Source organism: Oncorhynchus nerka, linkage group LG27 (assembly GCF_034236695.1).
Source record: "Oncorhynchus nerka isolate Pitt River linkage group LG27, Oner_Uvic_2.0, whole genome shotgun sequence".
In the NCBI taxonomy this organism is placed as follows: Eukaryota; Metazoa; Chordata; class Actinopteri; order Salmoniformes; family Salmonidae; genus Oncorhynchus; species Oncorhynchus nerka.
The window spans coordinates 45069728-45092468 of record NC_088422.1 but is presented as its reverse complement, the minus strand read 5'-3'; the positions used below and the strand labels follow the sequence as shown (position 1 = coordinate 45092468).

Here is a 22741-nt window from a genome sequence, read left to right as displayed (position 1 = left end):
TCTTATCATCATCTTTGTGGGTGGAGTCGAGTCAGGGCTATCCACACCAACCACTTAACTCACACTACAGATCAAACGTGATGAGCTTGATGAAAGTGGCAGAATACACTCCATGTGGGAGCCTCTCTTTGCCATCTGTAAGCTATTTGCCACCCACAGAAACAGAAAATAATTAAGTGCACGGAAGAGAAGATATGCAGTGCTCTATGTCCCAATACTGGGGATTACTGTCAATTTACCTCTTTATCTCTCTAACCACTGATATGAAAGGATAGAGTTTCATAATACTTTCATAACTGTGAAAATGATAGAAAGCCGACAAGGAAAGGAAACCTCTTTGCCGTGGTTTAGTGTTAAATATGCATTCGTTGGGTTTTCATCGTTCGTAAACTACGAAGGGAAGATTTAGCTGCACTTGCATTCCTTCTAGCAGCTATCCATTCTTTGGGCTTGATGAGGACCCCTCCGCCCTTAGAGCCCACGCCGTCCACGCCAGAGCCTGTTTATTTTGGATTACCATACAGGGGAGGGGCAAATTATTGTTCTTGTCAGGCACTAACATCAACACCTGCTATTCTGGTTCCCATCAAGCCCAAGCCCCAGCCAGCCATCCATCCATCCATCCAGGCTGATGCCTTTGAAAGGCAGAGGCACTGAAAGGATGCCCCAGAACAGAGGACCAGGTTGGGTTACTCTTCAGAGCGATGTCCCCTGGCTGTTAACGACTGGTCCCCTCAGTACACTGCATAATGCAGGTGCATTAAGGCAAATGGAATGAACCAGAATCCAATTACGCAAGAACAAACAGGTGTGCTCAGGATGGATTAAATGAGATATTGTTTCAATCTCAGCCATGCCGCAATTGTAATGTTATCTGGAAAACACATTTCCTTTGGGTTACTTACAATATGAAACATAACAGTGGATACAAAATGGCAACATTATGTGTTTGGAAAGGGAGGGAAATTAAGCTTGTTTGTGAGTTACCTTATTGAGTATTATTATGCAACATTATTATCATTTTTACAAGGTAGTTTCAGTATGTAGCTGAAGAAAATAGTAAAAGCTGTGAGTTAATGAAGCCAGTCAAAGAGGATCTGGCAATTATTTTCCATCTGTTTTTTCCCTCAATTCAAAGTCATTTGGGGGCTTTCACGGCCAGTGGACCATAGTCCAGCTTTGATACTTCCAACTCCTCATCATTTCAGATTAGCAAGCACAATGCGGATGATAGGCTTAGAAATCATATCATTATTATGTTGGACAATATTGGAGAGATTAGAAAAGGCAATAACACAATCATTTCAAATGATTGCTTTTATGGTTAGTAATAATGATGGATTACATCTATATAGCTCTTCTTGTCATTATGTCTACTGCAAAGTGCTGTATGATCATACATTCCATCCACCACCTACAGCAGGGTTCCCCAACTGGTGGCCTGCAGTCTGAATTTGGCCCATGGGTGGTTTTATTTGGCCCCCTAAGTTTATTGAGCAGAAAAGAAAACTCATTATTGGACATAAAATACTGTAAAAACACCAGGAAATCAGCTACAAGTGATTTTCATTTTGAAAATCTGTTCCCAAGTATTCCCACGCATAATAGAGAGACGCTTGATCGTAATAGCAACACCGCTTGTATTCGCTAAAAAGGCTTTTTAATTTTACCTTTATTTATTTAGTCAGTTAAGAACAAATTCTTATTTTCAATGACAGCCTAGGAACAGTGGGTTAACTGCCTGTTCAGGGGCAGAATGACAGATTTGTACCTTGTCAGCTCGGGGGTTTGAACTTGTAACCTTCCGGTTACTAGTCCACTGCTCTAACCACTAGCTACCCTGCCGCCCCAGTAAACTATGCAGTATTTTGTTTTTTTATGTATTATTTCTTACATTGTTACCCCAGGAAATTTTAAGTCTTATTACATACAGCCGTGAAGAACTATTGGATATAAGAGTAACGTCAACTTACCAACATTACGACCAGGAATATGACTTTCCCGAATCGGATCCTCTGATTGGACAACCAGCCAGGACAATGTATCAGATCCCAGTAGGCAACCCAAAACAACGGTGCCACAGAAGGGGCAGACGGAGCGGTCTTCTGGTCAGGCTCCGTAGACGGGCACATCGATCACGAGTATACTACTCGCCAATGTCCAGTCTCTTGACAACAAGGTAGACATAATTCGAGCAAGGGTTGCCTTCCAAAGAGACATCAGAGATTGTAGCATTCTCTGTTTCATGGATACATGGCTCACTCAGGATATGTTATCGGAGCCGGTACAGCCACCCAGTTTCTTCACGCATCGCGCCAACAGAAACAAACATCTCTCTGCTAAGAAGAAGGGCGGGGTGTATGCCTTATGATTAACGAGTCATGGTGTGATCATAACAACATACAGGAACTCAAGTCCTTTTGTTCACCTGACCTAGAATTCCTTACAATCAAATGCTGACTGCATTATCTACCAAGAGAATTCTCTTGGATTATAATCACAGAAATGTATATCCCCCCTCCCCCAAGCAGACACCTTGACTGCCCTGAAAGAACTTCATTGGACTCCATGTAAACCATATATCCTGAGGCTGCATTTATTGTAGCTGGGGATTTTAACAAAGCTAATCTGAAAACAAGGCTCCCTAAATTTTATCAGCATATCGAATGCGTGACCCAGGCTGGCAGCATTCTGGATCATTGCTACTCTTACTTCCGCGATGCAAACAAAGTCCTCCCTCGCCCTCCTTTCGGCAAATCTGACCACAAATCAATTTTGTTGCTTCCAGCCTATAGACATAAACTAAAACAGGAAATGCCCATGCTCAGGTCTGTTCAATGCTGGTCCGACCAATCGGAATCACCGCTTCAAGATTGCTTCGATCGCGAGGACTGGGATATGTTCTGGATAGCCTCAGACAACAACATTGATGTATACGCTGATTTGGTGAGTGAGTTTATTAGCAAGTGCATCGGTGATGTTGTAACCACAGTGACTATTAAAACCTTCCCCAACCAGAAACTGTAGATTGATGACAGCATTCGCACAAAACTGAAAGCGCGAACCTCTGCTTTTAATCATGGCAAGGCGACCGGAAACATGACTGAATACAAACAGTGTAGCTATTCCCTCCGCAAGGCAATCAAACAAGCTAAGCGTCAGTATAGAGACAAAGTACAGTTGCAATTCAACAGCTCAGACACGAGACTTATGTGGTAGAGTCTACAGTCAATCACGGATTACAAAAAGAAAACCAGCCCCGTCGCGGACACCGACGTCTTGCTCCCAGACAAATTAAACAACTTCTTTGCTCGCTTTGAGGACTATACAGTGCCACTGACGCAGCCCGCTACTAAAACCTGCAGGCTCTCCTTCAACACGGCCAATGTGAGTAAAACATTTAAACGTGTTAACCCTCGCAAGGCTGCCGGCCCAGACGGCATCCCTAGCCGCGTTCTCAGAGCAAGCACAGACCAGCTGGCTGGTGTGTTTACGGACATATTCAATCAATCCCAATCCCTGTCTGCTGTTCCTACATGCTTCAAGAGGGCCACCATTGTTCCTTTTCCCAAGAAGGATAAGGTAACTGAGCTAAACGACTATCGCCCCGCAGTACTCACTTCCGTCATAATTTTTTAAAATGTTATTTATTTCACCTTTATTTAACCAGGTAGGATAGTTGAGAACAAGTTCTAATTTACAACTGCGACCTGGCCATTTGCACACATGGAATAACAAACATACAGTCAATAATACAATAGAAAAAGTCTATATACAATGTGTGCAAATGAGGTAGGACAAGGGAGGTAAGGCAATAAATAGGCCATAGTGGTGAAATAATTACAATATAGAAATTAAACACTGGAGTAATGGATAAGATGAGTGTGCAAGTAGAGATACTGGGGTGCAAAGAAGCAAAATAAATAACAGTATGGGGATGAGGTAGTTGGATGGGCTATTTACAGATGAGCTGTGTACAGCTGCAGTGATCTGTGACCTGCTCTGAGAGCTGGTGCTTAAAGCTAGTGAGGGAGATATGAGCCTCCATCTTCAGTGATTTTTGCAGTTTGCAGCAGAGAACTGGAAGGAGAGGCGGCCCGAAGGAGGAATTGGCTATGGGGGTGACCAGTGAAATATACCTGCTGGAGCACGTGCTACAGGTGGGTGCTGCTATGGTGACCAGTGAGCTGAGATAAGGCGGGGATTTACCTAGCAAAGACTTATAGATGATCTGGAGCCAGTAGGTTTGGCGACGAATATGAAGGGAGGGCCAGCCAACAAGAGCATTCAGGTCGCAGTGGTGGGTGGTACATGGGGCTTTGGTGACAAAACGGATGGCACTGTGATAGACTGCATCCAACTTGCTGAGTAGAGTGTTGGAGGCTATTTTGTAAATTACATCGCCAAAGTTAAGGATCTTCCTTTGAAGAGGGGGTTGACTGCGGCAGCTTTCCAATCTTTGGGGATCTCAGATGATACGAAAGAGAAGTTGAACAGGCTAGTAATAGGGGTTGCAACAATTGCGGCAGATAATTTTAGAAGAGAGAGGGTCCAGATTGTCTAGCCCGACTGATTTGTAGGGGTCCAGATTTTGTAGGTCTTTCAGAACATCAGCTATCTGGATTTGGGTGAAGGAGAAATGGGGGAGGCTTGGGCAAGTTGCTGTGGGGGGTGCAGGGCTGTTGACCAGGGTAAGAGTAGCCAGGTGGAAAGCATGGCCAGCTGTAGATAGATGCTTACTGAAATTCTCAATTATCGCAGATTTATCAGTGGTGACAGTGTTACCTAGCCTTAGTGCATTGGGCAGCTGGGAGGAGGTGCTCTTATTCTCCATGGACTTTACATTGTCCGAGAACATTTCGGAGTTTGTGCTACAGGATGCACATTTCTGTTTGAAAAAGCTAGCCTTTGCTTTCCCAACTGCTTGTGTATATTGGTTCCTAACTTCCCTGAAAAGTTGCATATCTCTGGGGCTATTCAATGCTAATGCAGTACGCCACAGGATGTTTTTGTGCTGGTCAAGGGCAGTCAGGTCAGGAGTGAACCTGCGCTATATCTGTTCCTGGTTCTACATTTTACATTTTTAGAATGGGGCGTGCTTATTTAAGATGGTGAGGATAGCACTTTTAAAGAATAACCAGGCATCCTCTACTGACGGAATGAGGCCAAATAAAGTGCTTTGAGATCATATCACCTCCACCCTACCTGACACCCAAGACCCATTCCAATTTGCTTACCTCATAGTCATTGTATCATTTCAAATCCAAAGTGTTGGAGTCCAGAGCCAAAACATACAAAAATGTGCCACTGTCCCAATACTTTTGGAGCTCACTGTAGCACGCTCCCAGATACCCTTGCACGCATTCACATGCACGCACATGCATCAACAAGCCGCACAGCAGTCTGCGTTTCTTTCAATGAATGAAACAATAGAAGAAGAAAAAACTAAGACAAAGAACAACAACTGCAGTGCTGTTGGCCACACAACCTGTGGGTGGGGAAATTGAGGAGATGGCCCCGGGAGAGGACCATTAACCAGATGTTGCTATAGTCCAATCACAATAGGCGGTACTGAAGGATGGATGGCGGATGAGGGTCAGAGGAGAGAGGGGAGGAGGCCGTGGAAAGCATATAAACTGGCCTTTCGCTCTTTCCTCACATCTTTCAACCGGTGCCAAATATGAACCCAATTCATCCCTCATGCTACTGGCTCAGAGATGCAAGAGAAAGCGAGAGGGACGCAGTGAGAGAGAGAGGACGTCGTTCTTGATTCTGGTGACTTTTTATTTTTTTTTATATATATGTGGAAAACTGTCATTGTCTAGTACGTGATTCCTAGTTCGTCCTCGTTTTCTCTTATTTCCAGGCTTTTCACAGCATTAGCGAAGCGCCATTACTCTTTCCCAGGGACAAAAGCGATAATTACATTATTGGTGGTCAAACGCTAGTTTGTTGATTAGAGCCTTTTCCCCCTTATCTTCCTCCCTCCTTTCTTCCTTCAACACGTGTTCCATTACTTACCTCACTCCTTTGATTAGCTAAGTCTGGCCAGCCAGGCAGACAGCTCGCTGGACAACTGTTTCCAGTTAATTCTTTAAATGGGGGGCCTCAGAACCATGAGGATTCTGATGGCTGGGTCATTAGTGGCTGTGTTCTGTGACTGGAACCTTAGCGGCAGCCAATAGAGACGCCCCCCCCAGGGGAGCAGTTGGGTGGCGGCCATTCTCTGGTAGTGTTTGAGGGAGGGAGGGAGTGTAACGTGCTGTCTGGAGGGCAGGCACACTGGGCTAGCCGCCATGGAGAGGAACAGTGACACACAGGGATGGGAAATGACCCAGAATCACAGAGGAGAGGAGAGAAAGTAACCCATCTATCTAAATTATGATAATGCATTTGAGTCCCAAGCGGTTGACTGTGGTTTCTGTCACACTATTTCATGTTGTTGAGTCATTTCTGAGAGCTGATGACAGGAATGATTTTTCACATGAATGGGTAGAGCCTGAGTTATTATCATGTCTGTACCCAGGTTTCCTACTCACCCCTAGGAACGGAAATGCAGAGGCCCTCTGTGACTATTATGCATCCTCCTTCAGCCTAAAAACCTATACCTATTGTGTACATATATACCATCCGTGTATCTTGTTGCACTTTATAGATTATGCCGTACAGTAGTGTTTTGACATTTGCGAGCACGGCTGATGCTTTTTGACCATGGCCTACCTGGTTTTTTGTCAGGTCAATCAGACAGATCTGTTCTGTTTCTAACTCCGCACCTGAGAACTCATTTCATCCTTGTTCACGGGACATAGTAGTAACGGATCATGTTTTCCGTCACTGTGTAGTCCACGGAGGCATACGAGCAACATAACTCATGGCAGACAACTGCTTGATGACACCAGCTAGTTTCCCATTTGTCACACATCGCATCGACTCACAGACACTTTTTTCCCCCCTTCCCTCAACCCTCACTCTTCTGATATTGGATTTGGGCCCTTCTGAGATTAAAATCGCTCCACAGATTCTCTATATTAGAAAAATATGCTGCCTTCAGCGTTCCCTGATCTGCAGGGTTCACTTAAGCTGCCAATGCTGGCTGACTTCTGACCTAGGAAGCGCTCCCCTTGCCCTTCCCCATCCCTTCCTTAGCAGCGTCTGTCAGAGTGGCCGACACGTCACAGACGTAACTCAATCACAGCTAATACAGTATTCTGCTGAATTGCTTGCAGATGTGAGTAACATTAAATGGCTTCCTGCAAGGCAGTGCATTTTGCATACTCACTCTCTCACTCTCACTCACACCCACTCTCACTCACTCTCACACCCACTCTCACCCACTCTCTCTCACACCCACTCTCTCTCACACCCACTCTCACTCACACCCACTCTCACTCACACCCACTCTCACTCACACCCACTCTCACTCACACCCACTCTCACTTACACCCACTCTCACTTACACCCACTCTCACTCACACCCACTCTCACTCACACTCACACCCACTCTCACTCACACCCACTCTCACTCACACCCACTCTCTCTCACACCCACTCTCTCTCACACCCACTCTCACTCACACCCACTCTCACTCACACCCACTCTCACTCACACCCACTCTCACTCATTTATAGAAAGAAAGGAAGCACGGGAAAAAGAAAAAAGGTTTTGGCCCATGCTGTTACGACTGACTCTAGCCCTCTCTAGCCCTCTACCTCTCTCTCCCTCTACGACTTGATAGACAATTCAGCTCCTCTAAACAGAGAGCTGCGGCTGACAACGAAAAATGAAGAATCGTGGTCTCGATTTGGGTTTATTCCCCGCGACCTGCTAGCTTTGATTAAGCCGTTTGTGTTGTTGAAGCGCCTGACAGCAGAACTCTGTCTCCTCTTTATAATTGTATCACAGATGCAACAAATCAAGCCCTCGCCCGCATCGAACTCAAAGGTCGAAAACACCATTAGCGGGCATTTCTCCGTCAGAATATAATTTAACATCTTAATCTTCATCTACGGACCAGATAGTGAATCAATCAATGGTCTGCGGGCATTTTTTTTCAGCCTATCTCCCTCAGCTCCTTGAGTTACTGAAAGAACCATTCATTATGAGACTCAGTGTAAATCACGGTGGTCGCTTTGAGTTCCTCTCTCCACTGCAATTAATAAAATACGCATTTTTGAAGAAGGACAATGCCAAAATTCAATGACATGATTATTTACTTTCAAATTCCTTTGCAATTCCTCAACACGAATGTCCCAAAATAAGCACGACATCACCACATTACTTCCCCAGCCATATGTATTGTCCATATTTCCAATCCCAAACCATACAGTATATCATGTCATTTTTCTTCAACATTATACCAACCACAATATACAGAGCTATCCTGCCAGACACACTCACACATACATGCCCCCATCCCCCACCAGTCTATCTTGTTAAAACAGCCACTGGGTTTTCTTCTCCCGCAATCATCTGTCTGGTCTGCTATGCTCTGCATGTTTCTGAATGCAAATGAGGGGTTTTCTAGAGCCTCCTGTGGTGTGGTTATTACCCCACACACACACACCACACACACACACACCACACACACACACACTGTGCCCACCCTGTCAGAAAGCGGAACCTGTCCAATCAACAGGTTCTCAATGGCATCCACTGCTGTGTTCAACAAAAACACAACCATTCACCGCTTTCGGGAAGAGTCATGTTGAAGAATGTTTAACAATATCACTCTTACTTGTCTGCTTCTTTCATGCTAGACAATATCCCCTCGGCAACATCCACAAAACAATTTCTCCAGATTTGGAAGCAAGCTAAGCGAACGTTGACTGAAAACACATCATTCTAAAACGACGTGCTAAATCGTATACTGTAGAGTTGAATATATATATATATATATATATATATATATATATATATGTATGTATATGTATACGGGTAGTTACGGTATGCCTGACCTCTGTGATGGCAGTAGGTGTTGTATGGCAATCTGAAAGTAAGACAGATGTGTAACAAATTGTTCACACTGATGCTGGTGATCCAATGATGATTTTGATGATGATGTAAGCTACTCATGAAGCAAATGAATTCCAGAAGCAGCAGAGGATCATAACGGCTATGATGCTGCTGCTGATGCTGCTGCTGCTGCTGATGCTGCTGCTGCTGCTTCTGCTGCTGCTGATGCTTCTGCTGCTGCTGCTTCTGCTGCTGCTGATGATGCTTCTGCTGCTGCTGATGCTGCTGCTGCTGCTGATGCTGCTGCTGCTGCTGATGCTGCTAACGAGGATCAGGAGGAGGATGAGAGCTATGATGAAGGTGTTGCTGGTGCTGATGAGGTTGCGGTCAATCTGGGGCCTTTGTGAGCAAACATGCCCCAGAAAAGAGTATTACTATCATACAGATGTCATTTTCCCCCCTTCCGCTGTTCTCTCTTCACTATACTCTATCCAATCAACAAACAACCCCCCTATGTCTTACAGATGTTCAATCTGGACACAAAAGCATTGGGAAATCACATGTCGGCAGAGCTCATGGTGGATGACTTTAATATCCGCAGCAGTGGCCAGAGAGGCGACACGCTGGAATCACTCAGAGAGCAATGAAGCCGCAGGCATCGAAAGCAATATGACATTGTATAGAAGAATGGATGTGTTCTATGGGTAGCCTATCAGTTGGAATGTAATTTAAGATAGCACTCTGGACAGGCATCTTTTCAGCGGGATGAGAAAAAAAGGTTGGAAATAAAACTTACAGGGGGAAGTGTCTAACCCTAAACCTCATCTAACTCCAACCGTGGCGATTTCCCTTCCCTTCCCTCTCCCTTCCGATCAAATCAAATTGTACTTGTCGCGTGCTTTCGTAAACAACAGCTGTAGACTAACGGCAAAATGCTTACTTTACAGGCCCTTCCCAACAACGCAGAGAGATAGAGTCGAAAAATAATGACACACGGAAATGAATACGCAATGAGTAACGACGTTACCATTTCTCCTGTGATTCTCAGCTCTATCAGGGCTGACAAGGCAAGCAGTCTGTAACATAAAACTCTACTAAGAAGCTTTTGACCTGCTGCCATAAGGCTTAATAGCACCGTCATAGAACAGGCATACGAGATAAATACCATATATAGTCATGGCAGCTGGTGTTAGCTCATGACAACTGGCCATACACAGGCAGTTAGTTATTTAGGTAAGGGTTTTGGCTAGCGGTGGGCCTAGCCAATTAGCTGAATTAAACGTTGGTTAGTGTCATGCTGACAATGGCCAACATTCAAGAATTTGGGAGGTTTTTGTAATGCAACCCCTCCATCTCGACTGCTTCGGAACGGGAAAGAAAGAAACAGGTGGAGATAATAAAAGAGAGAGAGAGAGAGAGAGAGAGAGAGAGAGACCCTGGTTGGCTGTCAGGTTAACTGCCTCCATCATAAATGGTGATGATGGATAAAACAGACTTGTGTGTAGATCTACCAATAATATCCCACTGATATCCCCTGCCTGTTTCAACACTCCAGGCAGGGGTCATGTTTCATGGGGAAAGATGTGTGGGGTTGTTTGGCAGCTTGTCCTTAACTGTCAGAAATGATACCGTACCAAAATATGCAGATGGAGGATCTTAATTTGAGCCAGTTTGCTACAGCAGGAAAAGAATCCTGCAGCAACAGGAAATGTGAATTATACTGTAATTAATGGGCATTTTTTAAAAGGGCTGAGACGTTTTTCGTAAGGGAAAATCATGTCTGACATGTCAAAGTGGAAATGACAAACTTCAGAAGCCCTTTTAAACCTCAAATACATCTCAATAATACACTACAAGTTTAAAATGTCCTGCATAGCAATGAAGGCCTACCCCAGGCGATGCTGGGGCAATTGTGCGCCACCCTATGGGATTCCCAATCACGGCCGGATGTGATAAAGCCTGGAATCGAACCAGGGAATGTGGTGACGCCTCTTGCACTGAGATGAAGTATATTAGACCGCTGCGCCACCGATACCATTTGAAAGGAAACATTTTGAAGTTGATGAAAATGTGAAATGAATGTAGGAGAATATAACACATTAGATCTGGTAAAAGATAATACAAACAAAAAAACACGCTTTTTCTTATCATCTTTGAAAGAGAAAGGACATACTTTCAGATAGGAGTCTAGGTGTCATTTAGATTCTGGCCACCAGAAGGCAGCAGTGTTTGTGCAAAGTTTCAGACTGATCCAATGAAGAATTACATTACTGCACAATATTTTGTATCAAGTCTGCCAGGAGTTTGCCCAAATGTGCCGAATTGGTCAATTTATACATTTTCAAGTATATTAATATAGAGAACATACAAAAATGCTATGGTAAAAAAACATATACGTTTACACACTCCATGGAATGTCATACACGATAGGGTTCCGGTGGCATGCATTGAAACACGTGGCCTTATCGTGGCTTTCTTTAGCAAATTTCTATGAGTTAACAGACTTATTTCCTAAAACTTTTCAAGACTAAGCATCATATTAAGGTGTTGGACATTAAATGTGTGACAGTAAATAACTAGCAGGTCTATTTTGCTTCAGCAGCTAGAATTCGTCTGTCCACAATTCACTTGCGGGAACAAGGTGGCTCATAACATCAGACATCAGAAAGAGCTGGCCGCTACTATACGAGAGATTGTTTGTGAGGAGATTGCATCTGCACCCGACTTACAATTAAAACCGGTAAAATGAATCATTGGCAGTGCTCGCTGCTGAAGTGGATACCCATTCAACTAACGTGGAAAGTCTGGAGAAGACGGCCAATGCGACAGAGGTACAACTCCATGACCTGGAAACAGAGCAAGCTAAGTTGGAAGGGATAATCAAACTCCTAAAAGAGAAAACAGAATCACTCGAAAATCATTCCTGTAAATTATATGTGCGGGTCACAAGACTTGAAATTAGTGTGGAAGTGGGCAACCCAACTCCCTTCATGAGTAATCTTTTCCATGAACTGTTTGAGCAGGAGGAGCTGGATCCCATACCGCTGATTAACATTGCGTACCGCACGGGTCAACTCCGCAATGCTTCTCGTTGTATGATTGTACGGATCCACAGGTTTGAAGTCGAGCGGCGAATTGTTCACCTTGCTGCGGAAGCCGGGGGTCCGACCTACGCAGGGAAGAGGATCAGCATCTACCCAGACCTGAGTGCCAAACTGCTCAAATAGAAGGAGACTTAGAACGAGGTGAAATCCCAGCTACACAAGCTAAACCTGAGATGAAGCTTCATCCACCTGGCAAAACGGACCTTGACCTTCCAGAACACAACACACACGTTTTCCACTGCTAAGGAAGCTCAATACTTTTTCGAGTAGCACATCAACCCCAACACACAAGGACAAGCCGACCGATGGAACCCCACGACTGGCTCATTATTCAGGTATGCTATCCATGCACAATCACACAGCTGAGCGTATGGCTATGATGCTGGCCTAAGCATAAGACAATGATGAGGACACCCCCCATGTTTGGCAACAAGGAACAATATTATATTATTGCTGAGCATTGAACTTGTTTTAATTATATTGCCTATGGTCCAGAACACTTGCACAGTGATGACACCATGGCAAATAATGAACAATGGACAATAGACACTGAGTGTTCAAAACATTAGGAACACCTTCCTTTTGCCCTCTGAACAGTCTTAATTCGTCAAGGGGAATAGACTCTAGCAGGTGTCGAAAGCGTTCCACAGGGATGCTGGCCTATGTTGAATCCAATGCTTCCCACAGTGGTGTCAAGTTGGCTGGATGTCCTTTGGGTGGTGAACTATTCTTGATACAAACGGGAAACTGTTGAAGGTGAAAAACCCAGCAGCATTGCAGTTCTTTACGCACTCAACCCGGTGCGCCTGGCACCTACTACCATACCCTGTTCAAAGGCACTTACATTTTTTGACTTGCCCATTCACCTTCTGAATGACACACATACATAATCCATGTCTCAATTGTTATTAAAAATCCCGAGGAAGACTTTAGCTTGACATCGAAACATCAGTCACCTGTCCACATCCTGTACAAATGGATTAAAGTGAGCTAAAATAAATGTGTTGCTTTTTTTTTGTTGAGTGTGCCAACTCCTTTTAACCTTGAATTAGTCCTTCTGGAAGTTTTTCTTGGTAAGCCCTTCTCACGCTTAAAAATCCTTCTTTAACCTGTCTCCTTCCCCTCATCTACACTGATTGATTGTGGATTCAACAACGTGACATCAATAAGGGATCATAGCTTTCACCTGGATTCACCTGGTCAGTCTGTCATGGAAAAAGTTCCTTCTATTGTTTTGTACACTCGGTGTATGGATGTGTCATGTGTACTGAGTCTGGTCTCTTGCGGGGCTACAGCCCACATCGGTGGCTCTGTGTTGTTTTCACTTTCTGCTGTTTTGTGGTGGGAAACCGAGCGGGTCGAGCGTAAGACGTCAACCCTGTTATCCGTTGATAGACAGTTTTGTGGAGTTTTATGACGCGTGCATTCAATTGCCACTCCCTGTCACACACAACAAGCTTCCATCCCCCCTCTCACAAGGGTTTTATGGCTCATTTAAGATATTCCTTTTTGTCAATTTCACCTCTTGAGATATTCTTTTTTTATTTATTTTTTTACCTCTTGAGATGGGGAAATGAAGTATGAAGATGAACATGTGCTCTTTATGACAGAATGCAAACATTTGGCGAAAATCAACTTCTTACAGTACACTTCTCAAAAGGCCACCGAATTGGTGGAACGACCCAGAAGTTCTGGAGGAAAAAGTAGAAGTGATCTTCTCCATGCGCTAAGTAGCAGATTCTAACCTCACACCTTGGTTGATCCACACAGTACGATCTCGAACAGGACACACACACAAACAATACACTGAAGTGAAATCTCAGTACATCAACAGACAATATTGGTGTCAGAGTACGCGGTTTAGGAGACAGTGTGTGGAGGTGGTATTTGGCAGTGTAGTGAGTCAGTGAGTCCAACTAGAAGCATATTTCAGCAGCAGCAAAGTGATACTTTCAACCCAACTCCATCACCCAGCTTTGCTAAAAAAACTGATTTCCCTGGGGTTGCAGCCTCAGACGAACTCACACACACACACACACACACACACACACACACACACACACACACACACAGACACACACACACACACACACACACACACACACACACACACACACACACTCCTCTCCACAGCCATGACACATGAAACCCCAGCACCTCTGGGCTGTTTAACCTCACATCGTAATATGAAGAGTAACCCCTCACTGCCATTCTTTACAAAGCATGGGATACTATTCAGCAGGGAACACTTCTAATGTTCAAATTTGTCTTAATCAGTATCCCAGAGGATTCCATTCCCTTTTCTTTTTTTTTTAGGGAAGAACATTCTAGGAGCAATGTGTTCTAAATGAAAAGCTGCAGTGAAATGTGAGTCTACAAGTGTCTCCTCTAATCGCAAGGTTGTAAAAACACGGGGTGAGGAGTCAAGGCTGTTAGAGGCTGTTTTCTATCAAACACACACCACAGTTCCTGTAATATGGGGTTAGGGCTCTGTGTTCTGTGTAACAGGCAGAAAATGAGCTGAGATAGACGATATATTCTACAAAGGCCCATAGTGAAGTGGATCAGTCCAGTAAAGAGTTCTAGAGAGTAATGTGTTGATTTTTTTATGACAGCTTTGCCAAGACTTCCTAACAACCAGACCCAATTTGAAGTATCATATTCTTCTAATATAAACTTGGATGTGAAATGGTTGTTCTTCTGAGACGGCTTAATAAAATTCTGAAACACGTTAAGGGCTGCATCCGCCCTCCCCTCCGACATCAGTCTTACTTCAACTGTAACATGTAACACGTGACATTACTCTCTAGTACTCTCACACACAGATGCAGGATCGTAATTTGATCCCTCTTCTGTTGCTGAGAATTTTCCTGCACGGCAGGAAATGCAAAACTTGTAGTGTATTCGAGGTGTAAAGAAAGCTTCAAAAGTGAGTAATTTCCACTTAAAAATGTCAGACTGGATTTGCCCTAACGAAAAATGCATCAACCCCTTAAAAAAAAAAAAAACATTCATTACAATTCAAACAATTCACATTTCCTGTTGCTGCAGGATTCTATTCCTGATGGAGCAAAATGCCTAAAATGAAGATCCTACATATGTATATGGTGATATACGTTAGTACTCACAGATGTAGTAGTACTCTCTGCCTGGTCTGAACTCGAAGCCCAGAGAGAAGGGGGTGAAGAGCTGGAACTTCTCGGAGAACTTGAGCGGCCCATTGGGGGAGTGAGGCCTGTTACACTCCCAGCGTTTGAAGCCCTTGGCGGTGTGGTCACACGTACTGTAGCCGTCGTAGTTAACCATGTAGAGGACGTAGCGCTCCGTCCGCTCCTCCGGCACCGTGTCTTCATAGTGGGGACAGAACACGTCCAGGTAGTCGTTTATACACACGTCAATGTGGTAGTCTCCACGGTGGAACCTGATTGGGACAGAAACCAAGGAAGAGAACGTTAGTGTTTGGAAGACTAGCGAAGGGCTTCAACCACAGGTAGAATGGAAGATAAAATCAGCCATTGTTTCATTTGAACGAACGGAATGAATTCGTGCCTCAAAAAGTGCCTCAAAAAGTTCCAGAAGTTCAAAGAACCTGTCCATTTAGGGTCCAAATGAGAATGTATATTTGGCTGCCTTTACACACGGTCAATCACAAACACAAAGTACATTACATAATAAGAACATGTTTTTTTTTTTTAAACAAGGAAGTGACTTTGCTCGAGACAGTAATAGAGATTGATTGTGGTTCTTTAAAAGTAGAGTTAACATTCACGGTCCTAAACACGTTTCTGCAGTACACAGTGTGCTGGTCACAGAAGTCAATGTGACTAGGTGAGCTCACTCCCACTCCCATTCCACTTCAGTCCATATCAACAAGATCACCGGAGAGTACTAGAACATCCTCCATTGTAAAACACACGGACACACACACACACACACACACACACAAAAACATAAACATGACAGTCCTGTTAACATTTTCTCTATGTTTTGTGTTGATGAATTTGTTTAGATGTGACATGTTTTATGAGCACTGGCTGGATCTCAACATTCTTTAGATATATCTGTCACGTGGCTTCAGTGAACGAGGAGGTTTGTCTTTGAATCCATCTGAGCAACACATATTTACCACTTCTCCCCGGCGTAGTGATTCGCACACTGAAAAATCCTACTTGGACAACAACTCTCTCTTTCGGATGCCAGAAAGTTCCACCGGTAAAAAAAAAAAGAAGACAAAAAATATATTTTTGAAAACAGAGTGAAGGAAAAACTCAGACCGAAGGTTCCAGAGAGAATTTATTTAGGGGAGTTGTGAGAGAGTTGAAGCAGGAAATGTCAAACGATACCAAAATACAGCGTGTGTTTTTTTCCCCCCCAGAAGGCTGTGCAGAGAGGCATGTTTATAACTCCACTGATCCACAACAGACTACAGAAGGCCATGAGGTTCTAATGCCCTCATCTGATACACACACACACACACACACACACATACACACACGCTAAGTTCTGGATTCCTTATTGATTTGTCCACAAACCACTGTCCTGGGGTTCCATTGAATCTAGCCTTAACATCCTACAAGGAAAGCAATTTGTGTGGGTGTGTTTAGTTCTGGGGTGGGTATGGGGCAAGCGGACTCTAACCTCAGGGCACCGAACCCAACTTAACCCCTGAAAACATAATTTCATTCTCCTCCTCGCCTTTGATACGTCTGGATTTTTAATTGGGAATCAGTCTTTGTCTGGCAAGAGGAGAGACCTGACAAGAGCTTTTAATTGAAAACCCTCTCATCCTTGTTCACGGGACGTAGACATCACTTAGAACGCTCTGCGCTCCCTCTCTTCTAGGCTTTATCCTCTGCCCCTCTCATCTCTCCCTCTCCCCAAACTCTCTCCCTCTGACAGAGTAGAGAGTCGGCCAAAGTAAGCAGACTGCTGATGATGTTATGATGATAAAGGTGGTCTGGGCTGCATTAATAATCACACTGATGAGGACGACACACACACACGCTCACGCGCACACACACACACACACACACACACATACACACACACACACACACACACAGCTGCTTCACTACTCCCCAGTCATTAGGGGAGGGAGAGGAGGAGAATAGCCTTTGATAGTCCTTCTCGCTTTGTGGAGTATCACATTCTATATGGAAGCCTTCACTAACACAATGTTACTAGTGGAGATTGGGCTAGCTTGGGGACTCTGACTGACACCATCTGTTTGGTGTGTGTGCACCCGTGTGTGTATGTGAGCGCGGGGTATGTAACGTGTGTACAGTATGTACGTTTGTGTGATGTTTATGCTAGCGTCTAATGGGGTTTTCCTGTATTTACTCATTAGAATAAATAGCTGAGTAAGACTGTTTACCTTTAGGGCAGGCAGCATCTCAGGTGTAACATCTCATTTAAAACATGTCACTGAAACCCACAGGTAGAGCAAGGCATCTCCTCTGGTTTAAATGTCACCGATTTAATCATCACAACACACGCTTCGACTGCTCAGCCTCTGCTGTGTGTGTACATGTGCTTGTTTGTGTGTACACGCACCATGGTTTCCATGCACTCCACCAAACTGCTGTGTGTGTGTGTGTGTGAGATGGATCAACTGTCTCCCCCCTTTCCTTGGTTCTGCTGTAGAGACAATGGTCTGGACTGCAAATGAACCAGAGGATGTTTGGGTGACTGAGCAGGACACACACACCTCCCTGCTATCAGTTCAAAAGGTGGTCTGGCACTGGGACAGAAGAGAGGGGGGCCAATAGTAGCAGATACAACAGAGTGAGTGAGTGAGTGTGAGTGAGTGAGTGAGTGAGTGAGTGAGTGAGTGAGTGAGTGAGTGAGTGAGTGAGTGAGTGAGTGAGTGAGTGAGTGAGTGAGTGAGTGAGTGAGTGAGTGAGTGAGTGAGTGAAAGCTAGTTTCCTCAGTCACTCTATACACACAACCAACTAGTTCAACATCTTAGAGACAGATTGTTTTACCTCTGTGTCAAACGTCTCCTCTAAACGTCAGGTTAATTAAAAGTAGAATAAAAAAATATTGTTCATGTTTTTTCAAGGTCCTAATGTCTTCGTGTTTATCAATACGCGATTGACTGTGGGGTTTTATAAACAATGCTGTAATTCACCGGGAAAAGGAATGAGTTATTCAACACAGAACGGTCTTCAAAACACAGCCTCTCACATACAAGGTGAAAGTACCACATAAATAAATCAAGCAGAAAAGTAGGTATCGTAGTCATCGTAAAAAGCTAAATACAACTGATGTGTCAGTTGAAAAGGTCTAAGGCGATAGATTACTGCTGGAGTGCAGTGGAGGTCGATGGAGAGGCTGGTGATGAGTGGATGAAGCTACATACCACTGCTACACGCAAACATAACACAAAGTAAATTACAGCTCTATCAAAGGGCTAAGGAGGCACTCCCCGTGTGTGTGTGTGTGTGTGTGTGTACATATAACTTGAAAATCTTCTCACATTCCCCTGTCGAGTGTTTGAGTTGAGAGCCCTTAACCCCCGACACACACCTTGTAACTGCCCCTAATACTCTCTTACTCCGGGCCATCCCGGGCACACACTTCCCCTCTGACATCCTCCACCTCTAACGACGGGTAGAACACTTTTCCAGTCTGGTGAGTAGAGTCCTTGATGCCCTGGTAATTTAGCAGGGTAATTAAAAACCGCCAGTGGATGGCAGGCTAATTGTCAAACCATCATAATTGCACGTCTTTGTTATGCTACAGCTGTTGCCAGAGAGCTCCAGGTCACAACACAGTCCTGGGGTAGAAATGGTCTCGTAAGCACCCTGTGTGTGTGTGTGTGTGTGTGTGTGTGTGTGTGTGTGTGTGTGTGTGTGTGTGTGTGTGTGTGTGTGTGTGTGTGTGTGTGTGTGTGTGTGTGTGTGTGTGTTAGGTGTTTAAACCTTTTGTTACCAGCTGATTACACCGCTCAAACACATCCCCTCGGCAGGGCCGAAAACTATCCTTGCTCCTTCCTACAAACACACTCAGAGTCAGGAGAGTTGGAACAGTGGAGTGCATGCAGAGTAAGGTACCGTACCACACCAGTCCCTGATTGGCTTATTTCCATTTCAATTACACAGTCCAGTGACACCGCTCACACACACCGCACCCAATGAGCTCCCATCAGCCTCTGCTCAAGAGCTCAGCGCAGCCGCCGGAGAGACAGAGCAAGGACGACAGACCGAGAAGAGGAAGGAGGGAGAGAAACAAAGGGTGCAGAGGGAAGAAGAGAAAGAGAGAGTGTCATTCCAAACACTTTTACGACGAAAGGAAGATCTTGTATAGAAAGAGAAATCATACAGTGGAACGGACAGACGTAGGAGAGAAAAGAGACAGCGAGAGAGAGAGAGAAAGAGAGAGAGAAGAGAGAGAGAGAAGAGAGCGAGGAGACAAAAGAGTCAGAGAGAGAGAGAGAGAAAGAGAGAGAGAAGAGAGAGAGGAAGAGAGCGAGGAGACAAAAGAGACAGAGAGAGAGGAGAGAGAAGAGAGGAGAGGAAAGAGAGAGAGGAAAAGGGAAAATAGCTTTTCATTACATCTTCCTCTCCCACCAGCCCCATGCCCCCCCTCTCTCCGTCCCACCCTATCTACATCGCTATTGATCCCTCCCTCCCTCCCTCTCCACCTGCCCAGACCGGCAGAAGCTCATCTGCTGTTATAGGATTGATTAAAAAAACAATGGTGTAAGAACGAGAGAAGGATAGGGGGATAGCAAGGGGTGAGAGCAGAGGGAAAAGAAAGACAGACTGGTAAAGGAAGGCGGGAAGAGGAGGGAAACCAATTACCAAGGCAGAATGGTGTGGCTGGTAAAGGCTGTATCGTTCTCATGTAAAGGATTTTTAAAAATCTATAGCAAACCTACCGCACAGACACACAGTCTTCCCACACTTTACATCTTCAAAATGATGCATTTATTAAAGCATAGAATTTCCCCTACGGCATATTACTGTATGTATGACAAGGCAATTTAATACTGAGCAAAGCCTGAAAAGCCACTCAGACATACACTACCATTCAAAAGTTTTTTGGTCACTTAGAAATGTCCTTGTTTTCCATGAAAAGATATATGAAATTAGTTGCAAAATGAATAGGAAATATAGTCAAGACGTTGACAAGGTTATAAATAATGATGTTTAATTTAAATAATTATTGTGTCCTTCAAACTTTGCTTTCACCCCATGCTTCCTGAAGCACCTCCCACGAGTTGGATTGGCTTGATAGGCACTTCTTACGTACCATACGGTCAAGCTGCTGGAGTGCTGGCCACTCCATTATAAACAGAATACCAGCTGACTGCTTCTTCCCTAAATAGTTATTGCATAGTTTGAAGCTGTGCTTTGGGTCATTGTCCTGTTGTAGGAGGACATTGAATCCAATTAAGCACCGTCCACAGGGTATGGTGTTGCAAAATGGAGTGATAGCCTTCCTTCTTCAAGATCCCTTTTACCCTGTACAAATCTCCCACTTGACCACCACCAAAGCACCCACAGAATATCACATTGCCAACACCATGCTTTACTGATGGTGTCAAGCACTCCTCCAGCATCTTTTCATTGTTTCTGTGTCTTACGAATGTTCTTCTTTGTGATCCAAACACTTCAAATTTACATTAATCTGTCCATAACACATTTTTCCAGTCTTCCTCTGTACAGTGTCTGTGTTCTTTTGCCCATCTTTAATCTTTTATTTTTATTGGCCAGTCTGAGATGGCTTTTTCTTTGCAACTCTGCCTAGAAGGCCAGTATCCCGGAGTCGCCTCTTCACTGTTGACGTTGCGGGTACTATTTAATGAAGCTGCCAGTTGAGGACTTGTGAGGCGTCTCTTTCTCAAACTAGACACTCTAAAGTACTTGTCCTCTTGCTCAGTTGTGCACCGTGGCCTCCCACTCCTCTTTCTATTCTGGTTAGAGACAGTTTACGCTGTTCTGTGAAGGGAGTAGTACACAGCGCTGTACGAGATCTTCAGTTTCCTGGCAATTTCTCGCATGGAATAGCCTTCATTTCTCAGAACAAGAATAGACTGACAAGTTTCAGAAGAAAGTTATTTGATTCTGGCCATTTTGAGCCTGTAATCGAACCCACAAATGCTGATGCTCCAGATACTCAACTAGTCTAAAGAAGGCCAGTTTTATTGCTTCTTTAATCAGAAGAACAAAATTGCAAAAGGCTTTTCTAATGATGAATTAGCCTTTTAAAATGATACACTTGGATTAGCTAACACAATGTGCCATTGGAACACAGGAGTGATGGTTGCTGATAATGGGCCTCTGTACACCTATGTAGATATTCCATTAAAAAAATCAGTCATTTCCAGCTACAATAGTCATTTACAACATTAACAATGTCTACACTGTATTTCTGATCAATTTGATGTTATTTTAATAGACAAAATGTTTTCTTTTCTTTCCAAAACAAGGACATTTCTAAGTGACCCCAAACTTTTGAACGGTAGTGTACACACAAACATAAACACCGTTTTACAGTTGTCTACAAGGTTGTAGACTGTAAAGTCAGTAGATGGTGATAGTGCTGACGTCATCCACAAATTCCTATGGAAAACTCCCGATGGCGCATGAAGCCGGAAATATTTGAAGTGCGCCACTTTTCTGAATGGGGCTGAATGGAACCAAGAGTCGCTAAGAATCCTGGTGAAAGTGGCCGTAACTAGCAAAGGATCCAGCCAGGCCATCCGTGATACAAGTCAGCATTTGACGTCCATACATTTCTGAGGACATCGAGAGATGACACGGAAAATGGCCACTAGGGGCAATGGTGAGCCGTTACCTTTAAATACGCAAACATCTGCCTCTGCTGCCAAAGGGGGCATGTTCGAATCCAGCGATAGTACGTTGTTATTGAGATTTGTCTTTTAAACCTATTCCAAACCTTAACTAGGTCAGAGTTCATGCCTAACTTTAAGATTTCAGAGTTAATGCCTAAACTTAACCTTAACATAACGTTTGGAACCCCTTTGAAATTTGACGTTTTGAGAAACATGGATGAACGTCTAATTCTAAACGCGAGACCTTGAGAGCTAGTTGAAGGACCATGGTCGATGTAGTCATTTTCATCCTGCCAGAGAGAGTCAACCTGGAGCCTCCTCGTAGCCTGCAGGCCCGTGATTGGTTTGTGTCAGTACCTGGTCCTGTGTTACGACAAATGTAGCAGTCAGAATGCATCACTATTTCATTAAATATCTTAAACTTTAAAATAATTTGCTGTAGGGATCGAACTTGATCATAATAAACACATTTTAGAGGCCAAAACGGGCATCACATATTTTGGGGGGACCATTCTGGCGATCGTAATTTACATAGGCTTTCTGGGGCAAACGCTAGGTTGCTGCACAGTAGCCAACCAGCAGAGCTCGTGACACTGGAGGCCTGGTAAAGGTACACACACAATATAATATATACACACACACACACACGCTCATAGCCCCAGATGAGTGCTCCAGCCGCTGGCAGGTACACAGAGCTGACAGGTGCATTTGTTTCAGGCCAGGTTGTGTGTGTGTGTGTGTGTGTGTGTGTGTGTGTGTGTGTGTGTGTGTGTGTGTGTGCAAAGGAAGTGCGCTGCTAGCTTCCTTACACTCTATTTTCTCATTTCGCTCTCTGCTGGGATCCTAAATCTTAGCCAAGATGGATTCTGCTGCTATAGTTTA

General features: G+C 44.2%; 1 protein-coding gene across 2 annotated transcripts in view; it reads right to left on the bottom strand.

Moving 5' to 3' along the window:
• efna5b (ephrin-A5b) overlaps positions 1-22741 on the bottom strand; it is a 113555-nt gene that overhangs the window by 4919 nt on the left and 85895 nt on the right. For both annotated transcript variants that reach the window (XM_029638372.2, XM_029638373.2), the window contains exon 2: positions 15186-15478. In XM_029638372.2, coding sequence (XP_029494232.1) covers positions 15186-15478 — 293 coding nt within the window. The remainder of the gene's footprint in view (positions 1-15185; positions 15479-22741) is intronic.